Source organism: Anabrus simplex, chromosome 3 (assembly GCF_040414725.1).
Source record: "Anabrus simplex isolate iqAnaSimp1 chromosome 3, ASM4041472v1, whole genome shotgun sequence".
Lineage (NCBI taxonomy): Eukaryota > Metazoa > Arthropoda > Insecta > Orthoptera > Tettigoniidae > Anabrus > Anabrus simplex.
Genome location: NC_090267.1, coordinates 493,690,286 through 493,713,622, shown reverse-complemented (window position 1 = coordinate 493,713,622; position 23,337 = coordinate 493,690,286). Strand labels below are relative to the sequence as shown.

At 39.6% G+C, this 23,337-nt stretch overlaps 1 protein-coding gene across 2 annotated transcripts in view; it reads right to left on the bottom strand.

Moving 5' to 3' along the window:
- Positions 1-23,337, bottom strand: part of LOC136866560 (1-acylglycerol-3-phosphate O-acyltransferase Pnpla3) — a 125,597-nt gene that overhangs the window by 32,459 nt on the left and 69,801 nt on the right. Inside the window, exons 2-8 of one of the 2 annotated variants that reach the window (XM_067143641.2) lie at positions 15,462-15,574; positions 15,253-15,372; positions 11,117-11,305; positions 9,301-9,384; positions 5,753-5,929; positions 4,054-4,229; positions 1,049-1,174 (exon numbers count right to left, since the gene is read on the bottom strand). In XM_067143641.2, the coding sequence (XP_066999742.2) occupies positions 1,049-1,174; positions 4,054-4,229; positions 5,753-5,929; positions 9,301-9,384; positions 11,117-11,305; positions 15,253-15,372; positions 15,462-15,574 (985 nt within the window). The remainder of the gene's footprint in view (positions 1-1,048; positions 1,175-4,053; positions 4,230-5,752; positions 5,930-9,300; positions 9,385-11,116; positions 11,306-15,252; positions 15,373-15,461; positions 15,575-23,337) is intronic. The other variant, XM_067143643.2, reaches the window with a different exon arrangement.

Sequence of the window (23,337 nt, the reverse complement as noted above, 5' to 3'; positions counted from 1 at the left end):
GGTGATCAGTTGCCAGTCTCCGCCAAGGCACGTTGACCAACATCGGGCTCCTTAATGCTTCGATCACTGGCCAAAGAATAGCCAATCGGTGACCGCCCCTCCAGCATAGCAGACCAATAGGCAAGCGGCGCACTGTAGCCTGGCACTATATAATGAAGTGGAATTTGAACACCACTGCATTCCACTCTGAACTTGGCAGCCATCGAAGTCAGTTGGAACCCTTGAAAATGCTGAACGCAGTCTTTGGTAAAACTTCGGGACCATCAGATGTTCCTGGACCATGCCCTACAAGGCCGGACGTCTGACGAGAACTTGTGGCATCTTGTAGGTACGGCACGGGTAACATCAGTCGTGACAGACAATGCGAGCTCTCTCAATCAATGGATATTCATTATCAAACTGTTCATTTTGCAGTACGTACAGTAAATGTGTGGCTAAGCCACAACTATACTACCACTTTGAAACTTAACAGCACCTCAATTCACAAGAGTCACCACGGACGGAACAGATGTTTATTGTCAGGCCTTGAGACTTAAGATATGTACATGTGCTGCACCCACGCTTACCCCTCGTCCCTTGCAACTTCTCCTTGAACGACCATAGTACAGACATGATTTATAACGCTGGTCATGAAAGCCTCAACTGCTATAATTAAAAAAGTTGCTACACTAAAATTTTGCTCAAGATCTAGTTTTATTATTTAAGAAAAAACCACTTCCAATACTGGAATACAGAAACATTTCAGCACAAGACAAAATTATAGGAAACATCCACAAAGAACACAACATTCCCAACAATGGACAGGTGGCGTTAATACTTCACGAGTCCACAGATTTAGAAACATAGAAAGAGAAATCAGTTTCATGTCATGACAGTAAACGTGCACAAAGTTCACATTCCCCACCAACGAGATGAAGCTAACAAGAGTAAGCTAACAATTATACGAAAGTTGCAAGAAAAAGTTTTCAGAAGATTACTTCACAAACGGCAACAGAAGACTCGGTCACGCACAGAACAGAGGACTCCCATAACATTTCTCGACCCTTACCTGTAGGGTGTTAATTGGTTAGATTGCGTATCATCAACGCAGCCACAACCACCTATAGCACGCAGTCTGGTGTTGCCCACTACACGCATTTGGTGGGAACGGGTCTGCACAGTGTGGCCAACAATGCTAATGGTGAAAGAAGATTTACAATTCTTTACCAATATTACATAATTTAAATAGGGGTTATACATCTTCCATGCTGAAAAGAAATACTGTACCTATTTTTCATTTTTACCATATTAAACTGATATGGACTTTCACCTACACATTTGTGAGAAAAAAGTTCAGATATCTAAAGAAATGACAAAGTTATGAATTAAAATGCACCCCCCTGTGATAAGACTTGGTGCACACTTAAACCAACTCTATCTGTCACACTTAAATTCATCACTTGCTTTCTGAAAATGGTATTTATTTTACAACCATTTACATCGTAACTACTACAGAATAGAACACCCCCATCCCCTGGTTCCGGATCTCCTGAAACTGGGGACAGAGCATTCTTCTTCTTTTCCAACCGCTTTTTCCCCACACCTGTGCAAACTCTGTCCCACAATGTGGATTTGGCCCTGTTTTACGACCGGATGCCCTTCCTGACGCCTACCCCATATGGAGTGATGTAATCACTATTGCGTGTTTCTGTGGTGGTTGGTAGTGTGGTAAGTTGTCTGATTATGAAGAGGAGAGTGTTGGGACATACACAGACACCCAGTCCCCGAGCCAGAAGGATTAATCAGAAGCGATTAAAATCCCCAACACGGCAGGAAATTGAACCCGGAACCCTCTGAACCCAAGGCTAGTACGCTGACCATTCAGCCAACAAGTCAGACTCATTTATTGCATTTCATTAAATTTTATAAATGCATTACATTCTCCTTTTTACAATTTAAGTCAGGTCATGAGTTTCACAAACAGGAAAAGTCCTCTCAGTTTTAATTACTGTGTTGATGGGGTGAAAGTTCCTTTTGGGGATCATTGTAAGTACCTAGGTGAAGAAAAGATCTTCATTGGGGTAATCACATAAATGGGATGAGGTTATGAGGGTGTTTAGGGGTTGTAGTAAGAATGTGAAGGAGAGGGCATACAAGTCTCTGGTAAGACCCCAACTAGAGTATGGTTCCAGTGTATGGGACCCTCACCAGGATTACTTGATTCAAGAACTGGAAAAAATCCAAAGAAAAGCAGCTCATTTTGTTCTGGGCGATTTCAGACAAAAGAGTAGCGTTACAAAAATTTTGCAAACTTTGGGCTGGGAAGATCTGGGAGAAAAGAGACGAGCTGCTCAACCGATTGGTACGTTCCAAGCTGTCAGTGGAGAGATGACATGCAATGACATTAGTAGCCAAATAAGTTTGAGTGGTGTTTTTAATAGTAGGAAAAATCACATTATGAAGATAAAGTTGGAATTCAAGAGGACAAATTGGGGCAAATATTTGTTAGGGAGTTAGGGATAGGAATAACTTACCAAGGGAGATGCTTAATAAATTTCTAATTTCTTTGAAGTCATTTAGGAAAGGGCTGCGAAGTCAACAGATGGGGAATCTGCCACCTGAGTGACTGCCCTAAATGCAGATTGGTATCGATTGATTGATTGGATTGATTGATTGATTGATTGATTGATTGATTGATTGATTGATTGATTGATTGATTGATTGATTGATTGATTGATTGACAATTACTACACTGAATATTATTTTGTCCTAGATGTTAACGGTGGTATACAGTCTAGGACAACATGTATCTTTCCCTTCCTAAGCTTATTTAGTGCTTACTTTTGAGTCACAAGCCTTAAAGTTATTTTACAGTTACAACATACATTATGACTGAATTGAATGACTGCAGGAATTAATGAATGGATGATTTCATGACTAAACTATGATCCTGCACGAATGTATAAATAACACTCTTCTCACCCCGTCACGGATAGCCACCAACTGGGAAGAGAGTTTCATGAATGAGTGAGGCGAATGGAGGAGGATAGGCTACCTAGGAGAATAATGGACTCTGTTATGGAGGGTGAAAGAAGTAGACTGAGACCGAGATGACGTTGGTAGAATTCAGTTTCTAACAATTTAAAGATAAGAGGTATAGAACTAAATGAGGCCACAGCACTAGTTACAAATAGAGGATTGTGGCGAAGTTTAGTAAATTCACAGAGGCTTGCAGACTGAACGCTGAAAGGCATAAGGGTCTATAATGATGTATGTATGTCTGTATGAATGAAGGAACGTTCTCGTTTTAAGATAATTGCATGACTGTTCTTCCTAGACCTATCTATAAACGGAACCTCAATATTTAGCCCATCTTTAACAGAATAATAATTTTAATTATATTTGCTTTATGTCTCACTAACTACATTTATGGTTTTCGGAGACGCCGAGGTGCCAGAATTTAGTCCCGCAGGAGTTCTACCGACACGGAGCTGACGTATTTGAGCACGTTCAAATACCACCAGACTGAGCCAGAATCGAACCTGCCAAGTTGGGGTCAGAAGGCCAGCACTTCAACCGTCTGAGCCACTCAGCCCGGCCATCTTTAACAGAAAGTTTGTTACAAAATATTTGCTGATAAAAAATTTGTCATAATTTCAAAGTTCTACAAAAATTGCTTTTTCTTCTTCTTACAGTGCATCGAGGTTCAGGTTGTTAATCCAACTACGGTACCAACTTCAGAATAAAAAATGAAATCATTTCATAATGTTAAAACACGTGGAAGTAATTATGAAAACTATGGTTTAGTACAAATTTTACAATGAGAATTTTGAAAATATAGCAATCAAAGATGAAAATAATACTTTTTTTTTTTTTTTTGTAGATCGAAGAGGAAGTTTCAAATTGAAAGCACATGAATTTCACTGTGAAGGGGGAACAAAATGTAGAAAATGGTCTAATTTTCAGCAATGGAAAGTGTATGTTCCCTTCTTAAAGACAGTTAGTTCAGAAGTAGATAGAGTACAATTATTGTTAGGACACAAGTAAAGTTAGAAAAATGGACGATGTACTTACTTTGTGAATGTAGCATATACAATGTCTGCCGGTAAGGTATATGGCAAGCTTAGTACAGACAACAGTTTCATGCCTCTGTGCTTGAAAATCCAGTTGACCAAACCTTTGTTAGCTGAATCAATGGCATCTTGAAATATGGTAAGTACAGTGTCTGGGAGATTAGCTACAAGTGCCTCCTGTAATCACAGATAATGACTGTTATTAATGTACCCAAATTAAAACAAATAACAGATAACAAAACAGATAATTAAAACAGGCTAATTTATGAAAGATGTATTTTTATCTTGAGCATAACCTATGCATCCGTACGCATAAAAATAACAAATACATGTACACCAGAATATTCACTTTGAGGACGATATGAAAGAACATTTCTCAAAGGACCATTTTAAAATCACTAAGGTCATATATATATTCTTTTTGTATTATTACTCCTTGCATGGTCACTAAAGCTAAGATTAACACTGTTTTTGATTTGTTTTTTGTTACATTGTATAATACTACCATCACAGTGCACTGGCATGCTCATGTGCAATATACAGGGTAATTCAAAATGATCGATCCGATTTCATAAATTTATTCTATGAAATCTAATGAACATATCATACTGTGAGATATGTACAAAGAAAGGCAAACTCTCAAAGTTTAGTTCAGTTTAGATTTCATCCCACGTGGTTTCGTTTTCAGCTGTTACGAGCGCGCAGGAAGCGAGTAAAGAAAATGGCTGCGGCTGGAGAGCAGAAGTCGTTCTGTGTGCTTGATTACCATGCAAACAATTCTGTGATTGGTGTTCAACAGCATTTCCGTACCAGGTATGGGAGAGACCCACCTACTGGAAAAGCCATTTGTGTGTGGTATGCAAAATTCAGAGACACGGGCTGCATCTGTAAGCGAAAGTCGACTGGCCATCCTTTGACCGGGGAAGAAACAGTCGAACGTGTTTGCGCCAGTTTCGTGCGGAGTACGCAGAAGTACACCTACTAGGCAGCAAGGCAACTTGAACTTCCCCAAGCAACTGTTTGGCGCATTCTGCGGAAATGTTTACGAATGAAACCCTACCACTTGCAACTGGTGCAGGCCTTAAAACACATTCAGTGGTGAAGCGACTTTTCACCTTTCAGGGATTGCGAATAGACACAACGTAAGGAACTTCCACTAACATTGGACGACCTTCGTGCCTGCATCACAGCAGCCATCACAAAGATTGACCACGACCTACTACATAAGGTTTGGCAGGAGATAGACTATTGGCTTGATGTATGTCATGTTATGCGAGGTGCTCACATAGAACACTTGTGATATGACTGAAAGAAACTACGAGAGTTTACCGTACTTAGCATGTCTCACATTATGATATGTTTATTAGATTTCACAGAATAAATTTATGAAATAGAGTCATTTCGAATTGCCCTGTATGTGAAAAGTACAGTCCCTGAGAAATTTCTCAAAGCTTGCTTCTATTCTTCCTTGCACATAAGTATGCATAATGAGTATTAATATAATATTAATATAAACAACATTAATGATCATATGTATGTTCAATTTCATGACTTCTTCTTACCTGATGATAGAGAGGAACAGTTTGTTAATCACACCGACCTTAAGGTGGCACTGCAATCCCCCACCCCCACCCCACCTCCATCCCTGTATCTCTGCCTAAGTTTCATACTATTATCATTTTGACAGATATTATACTCACTTGTCTATGTAGTTTGCATTCCAAACACTGGGGGTCATAATCAAGACTCTCTTCAAGAGACTCTGATACAATAAATGTTGATTGAACTGCCAAGCAACGAGTGCAGTTAATAAGGTTATTTCTATGCAGAAATCTTAGTGCATCATCAAAACCTTGTTTGCACATGTTTGCAAGAATCTGCAACAATTAAAAAGGAAAACTTTCAGTTAGAAACAAAAATCTACCTTCAGTCTTCTATCAATACCCCTGAATACAATACAGAAGAAACTCAAATTTAATAAAACAGCAAGAAAAGAATAAAGTACGGTACTGTACTACAGGAAATTATGTTAACAAATTTTCTTCATATAGAATTTTTTTAGTAATAATTTGCTTAGAAATAAACAGCAAATTTCTACATAAAAATGGGAAACACTTTTCAGAGAAAGGGAGTTATAAAATTCATTTCTTGCTCAAATAATTTCAGTGTGGTATGTTTGGAAAGTTTAAACATAAGCAGAAATCTGTTTAATTTACATAAGCAAATAATAATAAATAACAATAATTGTATAGCCTCAGCTACTGTATGCACACATTTCAATTTTACATCATTTAAATTTCAAAGGTTTGTTTTATCTTACATGGGGCAATCTATTGCTGAGTTTTAATTAATTATGTCGGATAAACGCCAAATGTGGTTTAGTGGCCATCCCCGGAGGTCCGCCACGAAAAATGAAAAGAGGTACGAGGACTGGAACGGGGTCCACTCAGCCTCGGGAGGAGCAGAGAGGGGTTCGATTCTCACCTCAATCATCCTTGAAGTAGTTTTCCGTGGTTTCCGACTTCTCCACCAGGCAAATGTCGGGATGGTACCTAACTTAAAGCCATGGCTGCTTTCTTCCCTCTTCCTTGTCTATCCCTTCCAATCTTCCTATTCCCCCACAAGGCCCCTCTTGACCACAGCCGGTAAGGCCGCCTGGGAGGAGTATGGTCCTCCTCCTCAGTTGTATCCCCGACCTAAAGTCTAATGCTCCATGACACTGCCCTTGAGGCAGTGGAGGTGGGATCCCTCGCTGAGTCCAATGGAAAAACCAACCCTGGATGATACACGGATTAAGAAAGAAAGAAAACCACAAATGTGTCACCAGAGAAATGCTGCCATCGTACAAGATAGAGCATCGAATAGTTTTTTTTTCCACCCTTCAAATACCCGACTGCCTCTCCCGGGTTTAAGCCCGTGATTTTGGGATCTGGAGGAAACACTACCACTGATCCACAGAAAAGATTACGCAAATAGTAATAAATAATAATAATTGTATGTTCTCAGCTACCATGTGCAAGCACTTTGATTTGATAACATTTAGGCTGCCTACGAGTCAGTTTTATCATTCTGTTTTACCCCACCAAATGGCAGAGAAATGGGTCCCTGCTGGGCAAACTATGGCCAAGTTTTAATTAATTTTTGGGGGGTAAATACCAAATATGTTGTCAGAGATCTTTCGTATGTAGAGCTTAACATCACTTCACTGACATTACAGTTCAAACAATTAAAAAATAATATATATTCATCATCATCATTATGACCACTCTCGTAATAGAATTTCCTTTTTCTTTACAGTACTGAGTTCTCAGTCAGTTCATAATAAAATGTACTCTCGAGCAGCGGGATTTCATTCAGAATACCTGAATGTATTCCTCTCATTAAGACTCGTACGTTCTCTCCAGACTGCCTAATAATTCTACAGTAACTCTTCTGAAACTAAGCGAGATGGCTACGCAATTTGGGTCACGTAACCGTTAGCTTGCATTCAAGTGATGGTGGGTTCGAACCCCACTGTCGGCAGCCCTGAAGATGTTTTTCTGTGGTTTCCCATCTTCACACGAGGCTGTACCTTAATTAAGGCCATGGTAACTTCCTTCCTAATCCTAGCACCATCCTATCCCATCATCATCAAGACCTGTCAGGGTTGGTAAGACAACACAAATAACAACACCACCACCAACAACAACAATAATAATAATAATAATTATTGATTTGAGGTGACTGCATTTTGTAACTGGTTTTCTTCCTTCCGTAAAGTCTTAATTTTTTTCTTATATGAGTCACCTCAGTAGTTTGGGAATTGCCCCTGTGTCATCGGCCTAGTGCCCCTTAGGTTTTAAGAAATCTGTTCTAGGAGTGCAAGTACTCGACTCCATTCTATTTGTGCGTGGGGCCACTTACTTAACCATTATTCGTGTTCCATGGTGGCCCAGTAGGTTGGGTACAAGATATCCCTGTTTCATTTTTTGTAAGTTGTGCCTTGGTGGCAAGTAGTTGTAAGTTTTCTGATATTGCCTTGAATAGGCTTGAAAAACTGAGAGCTTGTCAGCTCTTTTCAAGTGTTGTAAAAGTGCCTCTGGAAGGCTTGATATTTGAAGTTGGGAGCAAGTGCTCCAGGTATTAGGGGCTTTCTGCCCTTTGAACAATTTGAGCTCGTCTGTAAAATTTGAGCTGGGAACTCAAAATTGTAATACTAGGGGCTTGTAGCCCAAGAATGTTAAAGTTCTGGAATCTTGGATCTTTCTAAGTCTTGTTTCTAAATTGCTATGTCATTGTTATATCACTAAGTGAAAAGTTGTTAAAGTTTTGTTGTTTTTCAAAAATATAACTTTTGTTAAAATTTTAAAATAACTTTGACCTTGTAGTTAGACCCATTCATCCCGGCACCTTCCTTCACCTCTGCTGGTCCACGGGTAGCCCCGTAACAACAACAACAACAACAACAACAACAACAACAACGATAATAACAATAACAACAATAACAATAATAATAACAATAACAATAATAATAATTCCTTCAATATTAAAAAAATGTTTTTTATTTAAGTACCGATTTTAATTACAGACGCAGCAGAACTTCGGTCGTCGTTCAAAGCATGCGTGCTCAGTAAGTACATCTATAGGCTGGCCACAAACGCCATTACAGAAGCATTTTCCCATATTTACGTTTGTTTGTGCGTACAGTATTGAAAATGTCTCGGACAATTAATAGTCACACCGAATGTGAAGTATGCGCTGTGATTCATTTTCTACATGCAAAAGACCTGAAAGCTGTTTAAATTCATCACCACCTTAGTGAAGTGTCTGGAGAACACACTATGAGCAAAGGAATGGTAAGAAAATGGGTTAGACCATTTAAAGAAAGCTGTAAATGTCAGCACGAGAAGCATAGTGGGCGAGTGTCCGTCATTACTAAAGACTTGGTGCCTACCACTTGTTCCTGCACTTGAAAAGGTGTTTAGGAGGTCGGCGCCACAACAATGATGACGACGAGTGGCTGGCATATCAGGCGGCAGATTTCTACGAGGATGGAATTCAGAAGCTGGTTTCACAATATGACAAGTGCCTTAATATGCTTGAACTTATGTTGAGAAGTAGTTTAAGGTACAGGCTTACATATCAAAAATTGTTTTAAAAATTGCATTACTTTTTTTTTTCAATATCAAAATGGTACTTATTTAAAAAACATGCCTTGTATTAGAAATATTTAAAAGGAGTAAAAATGAAATCAAATGAGCACACATACCTCTGGGTTTGGTGGGAACAATATCCTTGTAAACCTGTATATGTTCTGTCTGGATAATTCAATACTGGTATTTGCATAATTCAACTAGAGAGAGAGAGAGAAAAAAAAAGAGGAATAATTTATTGTACAGGTACATAAATCGCTTATTTTAACACTTCAACCAAGCTTTTACCACTTGATGTAAACAGTCAGTATGAAAAATACCAATATAATGATACAACTGCATTAAACAATAATTAGTATGGTCCCACCAAATTTCCTATCTTAATAACATTAATTGTTATTCATTACAGTGGTGAAGCAATTTTAGAAGTATCCTATTGTAATTGTATCTGTTTTGACTTTAAATGGTTCTCAGAAAGTGGTAAGTTGGTCTCTGTGGATGGTAGACCTTTGGATTGATAGTATGAAGAATACAACCTTTAAAATTATCTCATCTTCCCATTTATTTTCTAATGCATGGATGTGTATGGCCTCGGTGCAATGAAAGTCAATAAGTTTGGAAACAAAATTAACAGTATTTAAACATTTGAATGATGCAATGAAACGGGCAGTAGTTGAAAAATAATATGCATTTTCCACAATCCATGTTAAAGACAAATCTTTATAGGCCAGGTACTTGATATATTGTATTGAACGAATTTAATTCTTATAATTGCACTTCAATACGGAACAAAAATGAAGTTTATAGCTTATAACTAGCATTATACTTGTTTAACAGTATGTCAACCTTCAGTGGACCATACGCGTGGCTCAATTGCCTTTCCATGGTAGTATCAAGTCAACAAGGAGTGAGTACACACCCTACATCATCTTAGCTTTTTTTCATGGTATTATTTCTCTTTTCATTCACGCTAATTTGCTTGTTTCTTTTTAGACGTTCTTATGGATTACCACATCAATTGTTTCATTACAACTTCTCTGTTCTGTATTGACATACTACATTACTAAAATAGAATCACATCAAGTTTAATTGGATAATCCACTTTAACATGTGGCAGTTTTAATGGTGATTATTGATTAGATATCAGATTCTTTTAAATACGTTGATTTAAAGTGGAACCATTTCACACACGCTACTAACCTTCCTCACGATTGAGGTCAACAATCCATTAACAATTAACAGCTCCCTGAATTTCTACAAAGGTTGACGAATTCGTTTTAAGACAATTTATACAATAACGAAAACTTTGTACAATATATTCTAGTCTATCATCACTAGGTAAAGAAAGCAAACAAACGGTACCAAAAACTGTTATGGATTTTAAAGGTTAAGTCTTTGACAATCCAATTTTATAACTGGTAAAAATAGGATTTGTGTGTATAATTCAGCCAGATATTTTAATTGACTAATATTAAGAGTGATAAAAATAATTTTTTACCAAAAATCTTTCTAGATATTAAACATATATTCAAGATGTCAACACAACTTTGAGGAAGGTCACAAACAACTGAAATATGACTTGTTTTTAATCTGTGTTTGAACTGTTAAGTACTGAATGGTGGAAAAGTCATATTATTGCTTTAAAGGAATAAATTAATTTGTTTAGATGTATGATAGCCCTTAATTTTCTTAACTATTCAGTAATACAAACTTTAAAGCTAGCAGTGACTGGCTTCAAAAATAGACTGATATTATAATTATACAATATGGTCTGTTTGGGCCCAGAAATATTGCTATATGGAAGTTTGACAGTATTTGCTTGGCACAACTGGTAAAATGAAAGATTATATGCATAAATGTGGTCAGTGTCTTTACTGTGAATAATAAAAGCTAGTCTGAAATATTACCAACAAATTACTCCATAATACTTACATGAAAGAGTTGAGAAGAGACATCTCTAGGACAAATATCACTCTCGCCACAGAAAGGGCTTACGGTGATGGTGTTTTCATCAAGAGTGGGTAGGTTATCACTGAACCCGCCATCCATGTAACGAATACCATGGAAGCGAGGAGGCAGGAGTCCGGAGAAGATGGGAATGAAGCAACTGGCCAGCAGTGCCTGGAAATATATCACATAGGAAATATTTAGACCTCATGCAACTGCCAGCTCTCTGGAAGCCTGCTCTGGTATTTTCTGAAAGGCATGAGTAAGTCAGGCTGGGCTGAGGGCATGCGATAGCGTCTAGTTGTATTGTGTTTTCCGTGGACTTTCTGGATGGCAAAACTAGAATGTTACTACTCTGGCCGCACCCCGAAGATACTGGAACCTCATCACCAGCTATATAAAAGCAGACTCATTAAGTTGGAGTGTGTAGCAGTGTGTGTTGGGAGTGGTGATGCTGGAGCAGTTGTTGTAGACATTGAGTGCAATGGAGTAGTGCGTCATGTGTTCGAACCTATCTGCATCGGAGCTGCTATGTTAAATGTCTGGTGCGTGCAAAATGAAAGTGAAAGGCGAGGTCTGTCAATCAAGATTAAGGAGGGGCCAACCGTTCCAGTTAAATATCAGCTAGCCGCAGTAGCGGCAATTGGGGGTCGGGTGGGGGGGAGGAATTCCATTTTTATTCCATTTTAGCTGGCTGAAACTAGGAATTATTAAAACAAGCAATTTGTACAAGCCCTGTTGTTGTATTAGCTAATTATTTCTTTATTTTCTTTAATTAGTAACAAAGTATTAGCGGAAATACGCACAAAATGTTGTCTGCCACGGCTAATCGATTTGTATAACGCCACAGCAAGTAGTGGAGACATTAGATGTGCTGTAAGGGCAGCAGGGATATATTTTTTGCCGAGCTCATGCCTGTTAATTTCTTAGTGCGTAGTCAAATACTAAATGGTTGGTTTTTAATTGTATAATTAAGGCATATTTCTATTTAATAGTAATACATGTCTAATATTGTTCCTTTGGTGAAAGTTTTATTGTACAGTACTGAATCAAAATCACAAAACTATTATTACGGTACCACACTTACGTTGATAAATTGACAACCTTTACCTCTTTGTCAAACTTTGCTCAAAGAGCATCAAAAAACTTATAATATTGCAGCCTTGTTTTTTCTTTCAGTTTTGATGTATATCCCGTCTCCCCCGCTATATCCCACAAACTCAGGTACTTTTTGTTGTCTTTACAATGCCCCCCCCCCCTCTCCTCCGGTGACCCACTGATACTTAGTAAATAGCCACTAACTATTGTCATTCAGAAGTAAGAAAAAAGAGAGAGAGAGAGAGAGAGAGAGAGAGTGAGTGTTAATTCTAAATTAAATTAGTCCAAAACACAATTTTTTTTTTTTTGCTAGGGGCTTTACGTCGCACCAACACAGATAGGTCTTATGGCGACGATGGGATAGGAAAGGCCTAGGAGTTGGAAGGAAGCGGCGGTGGCCTTAATTAAGGTACAGCCCCAGCATTTGCCTGGTGTGAAAATGGGAAACCACAGAAAACCATCTTCAGGGCTGCCGATAGTGGGATTCGAACCTACTATCTCCTGGATGCAAGCTACAGCCACGTGCCTCTACGGGCACGGCCAACTCGCCCGGTAAACACAATATTTGGCTGGTACTGATAATGTGGATCTAGCAGAATGTTTAACACCTACATTCACTCCTCAAATACTGTCCTCCCATATCCGTAAATGTAGAGAGATCATTCTCCACAATAATAAAAATAATAATTTTGTGTGGCTATTTCTAGCCGGGTGCAGCCCTTGTAAGGCAGACCCTCCGATGAAGGTGGGAGACATCTGCCATGTGTAGGTAAATGCATGTTATTGTGGTGGAGGATAGTGTTATGTGTTGTGTGCGAGTTGCAGGGATGTTGGGGACACCACAAACACCCAACCCCCGGCGCACTGGAATTAACCAATGAAGGTTAAAATCTCTGACCCGGCCAGGAATCAAACCCAGGACCCTCTGAACTGAAGGCCAGTACGCTGACCATTCAGCCAATGAGTCAGACCATTCTCCACAATGAAGCTAGTTTTAACAGACAAACGTCACGGATTTAAACCAGGAAACTTTGAGAAGACTGTTGTAGTGTAGCTTACTGCAAAGCAAATTATGGACTGGAAAAGTGTGGTGTGCAGTGTGAATGAAAGAGGAATGTGAATTTAAGTGTGTTTCTACACGTTTGTGTTTTCTTACAGCCTTATCATGTATATTGATTGATACACTGTGTGTTATCTAGGAGACCTATGCAGTGACCACTGATAGAATAATACATCGCACAAACTATGCACAGATTGTTCGTACTATGAAGTCAAATAAATATTAAAATTTATTTATTCCACCTATTCAATACATAAATAGAGATTTTAATTAAGAAATTAAATCTTGAATAAAATTATAGGGACATGTTTCGCCCTTTAATTAAGGGCATCTTCAGAATTATAACATGTAATTGTTCGTACTAGCTGAACAGTCGCAGCTGTAAGTAGAGTGCGATTTTTTGTTTTTCATTCATTTCTTTATTCATGATTTTATGTATTGGTGTGGGTGAATCGCATGAGTCTAGTAAAGGAATCTTACATTTGCATTTCATAAAAGTGTTTTCTTGTTTTTACTTTACGTTGCACCAACACAGAGATGTCTTATGGCGACGATGTGATAGGCAAAGCCTAGAAATGGGAAGGTAATGACCATGGCCTTAATTAAGGCATAGCACCATCATTTGCCTGGTGTGAAAATGGAAAACCATGGAAAACCATCTTCAGGGCTGCCAACAGTGGGATAAAAGTGTTTAATAACATGAAAATAAGTACATACTTAAGTGCATATTTCACCACTTTTTGCAGCATACTTGCATGCTTATACTGGTGATTTATACAGCAAATAAATCCAAAGTCTATTCATCATGCCTTGTATGCCTCATACCACGTAACCTGTGGTGGTGCTATCTGTAGGTTCAAACAGCCTCTGGGCTGAGACTTGTTTACTAATGACAGGTATAAACATACTTCATCATCGTCATCATCCTTTCATGTATTAGTCCTATAGACGAACTGTTACAATCTATACGAAAGATCTCTTCCTGGGGCATCCCAGAGATCTCTTCCCACCGGCGCAGTAGTTTATGACTGCTTTGGGGATCCTGCTTTTGTCTGTTCTGTTTAGGTGTCTAGCCAATTTCTCTGGAATTCATAGATGTATTCCAATACAGGTCTGCTTTTAAGATCATTCAGCACTTCTTTATTTCTTTTGTGTTCCCACTTAGTGATTCCTGCTGTTTGCTGCATGTATTTCATTCCAGCTGTAGTTATTCTTCTCTCATCGCATTTAATCAAGGTCCACGCTTCACTTCCATAGCAAAGTACAGGTCTTGTCAAGGTTTTGTAGATTCTTGTACTAATGATGGTCTAAAAACTTTACTGATGATTCCCAAACATCTGTTGAATTTGGAGATTTTCTTGGATCTGTCCAGTTCTTCAAAGAAAGACAGTTCGTAGCCGAGGTATCTTAAATCCTTTACTCTTTACAAAATGTTGTTATTTAAGCAGAGCTTGCTTCTTGCTGATTCCTTGCCACAGATAGCCATTATCTTAGTTTTCTCAGGGGATATTTCCATTGAATACTTTTCTGAGACTAGGTTTAGTTTATACATTGAACACTGTAAATCATCTTCTGAGGTGGCAATAATCTTCTTCTTTTGCTGCTTTTTCCCCGCACATGTGGGGTCGCGGGTGCAAACTGTGTCGCGCATGTGCATTTGGCCCTGTTTTATGGCTGGATGTCCTTCCTGATGCAACCCTATATGGAGGGATGTAATCACCTCTGCGTGTTTCTGCGGTGATTAGTAGTGTAGTATGTTGTCTGAACATGAAGAGGAAAGTGTTGGGACAAACACAAACACCCAGTCCCCGAGCCAGAAGTATTAATCAGACACAATTGAAAGCCCCGACCCGATCGGGAATCGAACCCGGGACCTTCCGAACCGAAGACCTCAATGCTGACCATTCAGCCAATGAGTTGGACATTTTAAAACAATAATGTAGGCATTAAAATCTAAACATACTTGCTGCAGATCTTCCTTGCTGTTAAACTGTGAAACAATTACATTCTTGCCATCATAAACTCTGGTAAGTGAGATGTGGAGTTTGCCGCTAACTCGCAGGTGAGCATCTTCAGGCAGCACCTGCACAACAAGGATACAGAACAGCATTCATTAACTATTTCATTTCCTTCATGTGAGAATTAACTGCTATTGAGCTGTTAATCAGTTACCTTCTGCATGCCTTCCAGTAGGACATTCTGAATGTTGAAAGACGGACTGAACGGTCCTAAAGTCTTTGAACGGGCTTCCTGCACCACCCTCAGAACATCACTGACCATCTCACCTGAAAGTAGTTAACTAAATTACATAACGTACAACTTGCACGAGAAACCTGCATGGCAAAAGAGAACTAATAAAATAATAAAAGCTCAAAAATGAACATGGTCTACAAACAATAAAAATGTCTATTAATCAAAAAATTAAAACATTACAAGACGGTCATTCAACCAGAGATGACATACGGAAGCGAAACTCTTTTTAAAGTCGTTCAGAGAAACAGAATCGACAAAATCCTAAAGGTAGAGAGAAGAATAGCAAGAACATGCATAAATAAAAAATATCAAAAAGATGGACATTGGTGGATAGTGCCAAATGAAGTGGTGTACAGAGAACTGGAGCCCATCACAGATACTGTACGGATGAAGAGGATCTCTGTTTTTGGTCACATTATGAGGACGCCAGAAACCAGATTACAAGAAAAATTATAGAGAAACTCTGGAATCTGAAGCAACAAGTAGGGTGGATTAAATAAATTAGACCGGGTGAGTTGGTCCTGAGGTTAGGGACGTGCAACTGTGAGACTGCATCCGGAAGATAGTGGGTTCGAACTCCACTGTCGGCAGCTCACACTAAGTTTTCTTCACTAACTAAGGACTTTTCACTTAATAATGAAGTCGATGGCGATTCATCTCATATAGATATCTGACGAGGGAACACATACATGTGTTTCACTCGGATTCGGTTGAAATTTAGTAGGAATATTCGTGGGAGGCAGTAGAATGCTAAGGTGAAAACTGCATGTCCCCAGCTCAAGTTTAAACGCCAAAATAGAACAAATAAATAGTCGTAAAATTAGAAGTGCCGTGGGAGTATCTGGGTGTGGCGGAGAGGGAGGGAGGAGCGAAGCAGCGGACGTGAGCAGCGTATAGTCGGGCTGCTCGCTCGAGTAGAATGAATGACCACCCACCCCCACCCTCCCGGCCACTCTTCTTTACCACACCGCACTTCGCACATACCTCGTATCTTCCCGATTAGAAACGTCAAAGCAGATCAAAAGGTGCACATTGATTAGTCGTCCGATGAGACAACGTTCTTACGATGACAGGTAAAATCTGACGTTCTTATAGTCATTTTTATGAATGGTGACTGTATATTTACTTTAACCATGTATGGTAATAATTGATTTTTTACACCTAGATACAAAAAACGCCCACTACAGAAGTCATTCAATCCGTGGAATGTAGTAATGTGCCATCAGAATTGTTTTGCAAAGTGTGACAAAAAAGACACCCCATTTTCTGAAGATGAAAGGAATTTGGGATTGGAATTATATCGTAAGTAGATCAATGTATTTATATAGCCTATATTTACTTTTAAGAGAAAAACAAGCGTTCACAGGAATTGCATTCTTGTCTCTGTTTTACAGGTCTAATTGCCGACAGGGTTTTGGATACCGATATGACAGTGGAACTGGATGGCACATTGGATATGTCAGATGATGACTTTGATTTCGAGGAAGACAATATTGAAACACCGTTATTTGACCTCGTCTCCAAAAATGTTGCTCCTAACCCTGCATCCACAACAACGGCTGAACGATGCCTAATCCCAATAACTTATAAGAAGAAGGTCGTCGAATATTGGCGAAACAAAGGTGGGAAACAGAGGAGCTTCGCATCAGTGAAACACAGGTTTTGTAAATTAAAGTTCCGGCAAGAGCTTTACAGGTGGGAGCAACAACTGGAAAGCGGTGGCACAATGGGAGAAAAAAATAAATTTGTTACGAAGAAGACTTATCAAAAGTTCAAAGAAATAATAATAATAATAATAATAATAATCGTATGGCCTCAGCTACCGTGTGCAGACATTTCAATTTGACGTCATCTGGCTGCCTGCTCGTCAATTTCGACGTTCCGTTTTACTCTAGGTCCGCTAGATGGCAGACAGAGTAAACCGGATCTCTTTTGGGCGTCTATGGCTCTGAGATTTAATTAATTTTGTCGGGTAAATACCAAATGTATCACCAGAGATCTTTTACATGCCGACATCGTACGACATGGGGTGTCGAATGGACTTTTTACCGCCCTTCAAAAATCCGACTACCTCTGCCGGGTTTGAACCCGCTATCTTGGGATTCGGAGACCGACACTCTACCACGGATCCACAGAGGCAGCTAGTTCAAAGAAAGTAGACAACGAAACAAAATTGTTCACGATATAAATATTAAAAAATGGGCCTTAAAGTACGCTCGTCTAGTTAACTACGACACGTTTCGAGCGTCTCATTCCTGGGTAATGAGTTTTAAAAATAAATTCAAAATTGGATCAAGAAAAATTTGCAAATTTGTATCTAAAAAGTGCCAATTTGAACAAGAAGATACTAATTGTAACGCGACACTGTTTGTTGAAGAAGTGTCGCAATTAATAGAAAGTCACGGCCCAGAGTGCGTGTTTAATACTGATCAGTCTGGTTTTTATGAAGAGTTCCATTCTGGCAGGACCCATAATGAACGAGGAGAAAAAGTCGTATTAGCGGAAGCACAATCTATGAATTCACTAACTCATAGCTACACAATACAGCCAATAATTTCGGCAGATGGACAACTCCTGCCGAAGTTGCTAGTGGTGTTGAAAGAAAAAAATGGGCAAATTTGGTCCTAATATAGAAAAAAAAACTATTTACCGCACCAAATGCATACACGTTACCTTCAAAGTCTGGAAAACTGACCACAGAACTTGTACAGAAATGGTTACGGGATGTTTATTGTGAGCTAGTACCAGAGTACAGTGTTTTAGTTCTCGATTCCTGGACCGGACAGAAAGAAGAAAGTATAATAAATGCTAAAATTGGGAGTAAGAAAATCATTAATGTTCAAACAATTCCGAAAGGAGCCACTGGACTTATCCAGCCGTTAGATGTTTTGCGTTTCCGCATTTGGAAGCAATTTATACGTATTTTGTACGATTTAATTTTGTTAGACTCGTTAGACATCAAGGTACATTTAAGGCACAACATTTTAAAAGTGCAATCTTTGACGCACAGCCAGTTCTCCTCTCCGGGTTTTCGTAGCATGTGGCAGTACAGTTGGTAAAAATGTGGCTATGTTAACAAGAAACCTTCACAATTTGTTAATCCAGTCAATTATTGTTTCAAAGAAGAGCCTTCCTATAATAATTTTAATACTTGTGAAAGCGACAGCGCTGTAAGATGTGCATGGTGCACATAGTATCTGTGCCTTGTACACATTTTTGTAAACAATCACTATTGCATTATAATTACAACGAATAACAAGAACTCGGGCGTGAATTCGTCAAACCTTATTGGCATCGTTGTTCAAACATCGTCCTTTGTACACTTGTTTCACCGAGCTCGATAGCTGCAGTCGCTTAAGTGCGGCCAGTATCCGGTATTCGGGAGATAGTAGGTTCGAACCCCACTGTCGGCAGTCCTGAAAATGGTTTTCCGTGGAATCTCATTTTCACACCAGGCAAATGCTGGGGCTGTACCTTAATTAAGGCCACGGCCGCTTCCTTCCCACTCCTAGCCCTTCCTTGTCCCATCGTCGCCATAAAACCTATCTGTGTCGGTGCGAAGTAAAGCAACTAGCAAAAAAAAAAAAAAAAAAAAAAAAAACAACACTTGTTTCATGTGCTGTTTTTATATTTACGTTTTGCACATCTAATCGGGAAGTTAAGGGGAACGCGCTAACTATACGCTGCCTGGCTGCTGGCGCAGCTCGACACAGCCCGGTTGGGCTCACATCCGCTGCTTCGCTCCTCCCTACCTCTCCGCCAAACCCCAATACTCCCGCGCCACTTCTAATTTTACGACTATTTATTTGTTCTATTTTGGCGTTTAAACTTGCGCTGGAGACATGCAGTTTTCACCTTAACATTCTACATCCTCCCATGAATATTCCTACCAAATTTCAACCGAATCCGAGTGAAACACATGTATGTTTTCCCTCGTGAGTAAACATGCGTACAACGATAAAAATGTCGATAAAACAGCGAAGAATTCGCATATAACTCAACTAACTCACGTGCTAAACTTCCACCCTAACGATCAGCTGATTCCTTTCCCGCGCTCGCTACAGTACGGCCTGTACCAACCCTGTACCAAAGAGGAAGGCAGGGCAGCGGTACGGACTTCCGAGCGACTCGCGAGCACTGCTTGAGCCATTTGCGTGCGAGCAGGGATCAGTCTGCGTCTTGTTGCCATCAAAAGATGCCTTCTGAGCAAGAAACTCTGCTTCCTTTGATGATAGCCAGTGGCGTATCTGTGATTATAGCTGTACCGGGCGGTACACCTCCGCGCCGCTAATTCAAACTTTGCGCCAGTTGAAACTCCTCTACTGGAGGAAGCCTGAACTTTAACTACCGTGTTAAGTCTCAAGTTTCTCAGAAGATGTCCCTACTTGTAAATTTTGAAGTGTTCTGAACTGTGTCGTTTTCGATGTATGTTTGTTTTCCCTGTAGCAAGAAGTGTGAACATTCTCTTCTAGATGGCACCTCTTATGAACTACAACTGTGCACTCTAGTGCGAAGTGTAGGAACCTTTTTTTGAAGAAATTTAGTATTTATAAGTTTGTTCTTTATTAAATTTCTTTCTGCCTTTTTTTAAGTTGACAACGTTAACCCTTTCTTTCTACCAGTTTTGAAATTGGCCAATCATAAATTTCTGTAATTAATTTTCCACCAATCCGGGTTTTCTTCTTCAATTCTGACATGTAATCTTTTGGTCGTCCAATAAAAGGCTTGCGGGCGGGTGTTCTCATTCATGAAAGGTCTCGAATGTTCCGCGAGGGTATATAAACTGCTGATTTTCGGGTCTCTGGGCCACTTCAGTAACACCTATCATTGTGTAAATTATGTAGCAGGGGGCGGGAAGCGCCTCTTTCTTCGGGCACCAGTTCAACCACCAGGTAATGGCCGTTTTATAACTTATTTTCTTGCCAGCTCAGCAGTTTAACCCTCGGGCCGGGTTCGAAACCTTTTAGCATATAATTTTCCTCTAAAATGTAAAAGACTCTTGGTATAAATTCAATCTCTTTAAACTACAAATTGGGATAGAGAGTGCCTAACCCTCTCGAGCTCCCTTTCATATTGTGTTTGAGGTGACTACGTTTTCTCAACCATTTTTCTTCGTTTCGTAATGTAATAAGTTTTCCTATCGTGTCACCTCTTTAGTATGGGATTAGCCCTTGCATATGCGGCCTAGTGCCAAATAGGTTTTAAATAAAATATATTAGGAGTGCAGTTTCGCCTCCCCTCAAGTTGGTATTTTGGAGGCCATGTAATTGTCCTATTTCTTTATTGAGTAGGCCTCAGTAGGTTGGGTATTTTTACCCCTGTTTTCATGTGCTCGGAGGTCAGCTTGAAGGTGGAGTTTGGTGTGGCCTTTGATAGGCTGGAACTTTGAGAGCGGGTTGCTCTTCCCAAAAAATTTGTTTCTGCGTGCCTCGAGGAGGCTTTACTGTGTAATTGGGAGCAAGAGCTCCTGGGCATGATTGGGGTCTTCTGCCCCTTTGTTGAATCTCGTACACGTGTCAAGTTGGGCTTATAGCTCAAGAATTGTGTGTCTGGCTCTCGGAGCCCAAATCCTGTAATCACTGTAATTGTACATTCTCGATTTGTTGCTAGGCTACTAAGTACCTGTTATATTTGTTATTTCTTGATCTTAAAAAGAAAATATAACCTTGTTAAATTTTAAATTAACTTTAATTTCGTAGATTGAGACCTGTTCATCCCAGCACCTTCTTTCACCTCTAACTACCACGGATAACTCCGTAACAATAGCCTATTTGAGTAAACAAAAGCAAAAGAAATCCCGTCGGTATTGGCGCATTAAAGCTGTAAAAGAAACGGAGTGGGTCCGAATTAATGTTGGACATGAAACTCCAGAGCGTTAGTATTCAATGTTTTTTTTTTTTTTTTTTACCTGGATGTCACCTACTGATTCTGGTAACTTACTGAGCAGAACGGGCCACAAAATTTCAAGACAGGGAACGTAACTTCGTTCCCCGGTTTCTGCTCAAGACAAGTTCGTAGGGGCCTACTTATTATTTTCCTTAATTTTATAACCAATTTTTAATTATTTTTAGCTTTTATATTTTTGAACCACATTACATTTTTTGCACATAAAGTCTCCTTATAGTACTTATTTATAGTTATATTTTTTTCACTTTCTCATTCAGGGATTTGATCGATTCCTGAATTATGCGTGTACTTAACATTTCAGGTTAGCAGTAACTTTACGTTTTCTTGCCACTGGAGATTCGTACACTAGCAAGTCCCATAAAACAGAAAGAGTCCCCGACAAATGTCTATTAGCGTAAGCACATCATCCGACCAAGTCGCCATGCTCGTAGGATGCTCACTGGTTACGTACACAGTTGCGAGCACGTTCCTTTGCCGTTCACACTGAGCGCCAGTATCCCTTTGTGCTCGCCTCAGCGTTGCCCAACCTCTGAGATGGTCAGGACCGTACAATAACCCCCAAAACATCTTTTTTTTTTTTTTTTTAAAAAAGAGAGGATCGTACAACTTAAAATAAACATTAAAATATTCGGTATGGAAGTAATTAGCCTCTTCCTGTTTTTGGCTTCAATGAGTTTAATTTTGCTGAATATTCTTTTACAATCAGCATTCGAGTGTGTGTGTGTGTGGGGGGGGGGGCAAAAACAGCTAGTGGAAATTCTGGAAGTGCGGGAAACTCACATTCACCAAACATGTGTTTCACCTCCTGTAACTTAGCCCAAAATTAATTTAATTCAGAGCAGTGTTTACAAAGGGTAATTTCCTCCAGTCATCGTCAATCTGCTGAAGGCGAATACAGGCGCAAGACCGTGAAGTAACTCAGAAAGGACTAAATTGGCAAATTCCCTTTGGGAATATCATTATTCACTTTCCAACTTGTCTTCTATGACAGAACATAATCAACATAAATGAAAGAAGGAACAAAAATCTACACATTTTAAAGAGAAAACAATACAAAATTTACGATACGTCCTAGGATCCTACAATAGGCGTACGATCCGCGGATTGGATCGTGCGATAGTGCACAGCATCGAATTATCGTACATGTACGATCCAGATCGTACGGTTGGCAACGCTGGCTCGCCTAAAAAAGCGACTCCAGTCGGCGCGGCTCAACGAGTGCTCGCATTACACTCAGGACCCCGTCCACGCTTGCGAGCATGGTAGTGTGAGCGACTCTTCGGCCGCTCGGCTCACAATATGCTCGCAAGTGTGTAGGCACCTTAACGAGCACGCTACGTGTGTGTGTGTGTGTGTGTGTGTGTGTGTGTGTGTGTGTGTGTGTGTGTGTGTGTGTGTGTGTGTGTGTGTGTGTGTGTGTGTGTGTGTGTGTGTGTGTGTGTGTGTGTGTGTGTGTGATATGTTGATTTCTCGACCCAGCTCTCAAACCGGTATCAAGCTACGTACATACCGCAAAACCCATTTGAATTCACTCGCGAAGCGATCAGATTGGCTAACTTCATCAGCTGAGAACATGACAACGGCGAGAGATATCTTTTCTTTTTTCAAATGATTTATCAGTGTAACCGAACCCAAGATTTTCTGGGTGAAATAACCACGCCTTTACCGCCCTTCATATCCCGTTTTTACTTAATTATCTGTGGTGGTTTACATCACGGTAATACAACTCCGGTATTTCATTTGAATTCAATTGTCTCTACGGACTCGAAATAATTATATTATAGGACCGCGCAGATATAATTACAGTATACAGCCAGACAATACACAATGCAACACTGTAACTTCTGCTGAAGGTCTTCAGGTTCTTGTCGCAATGGCCTGAGATACC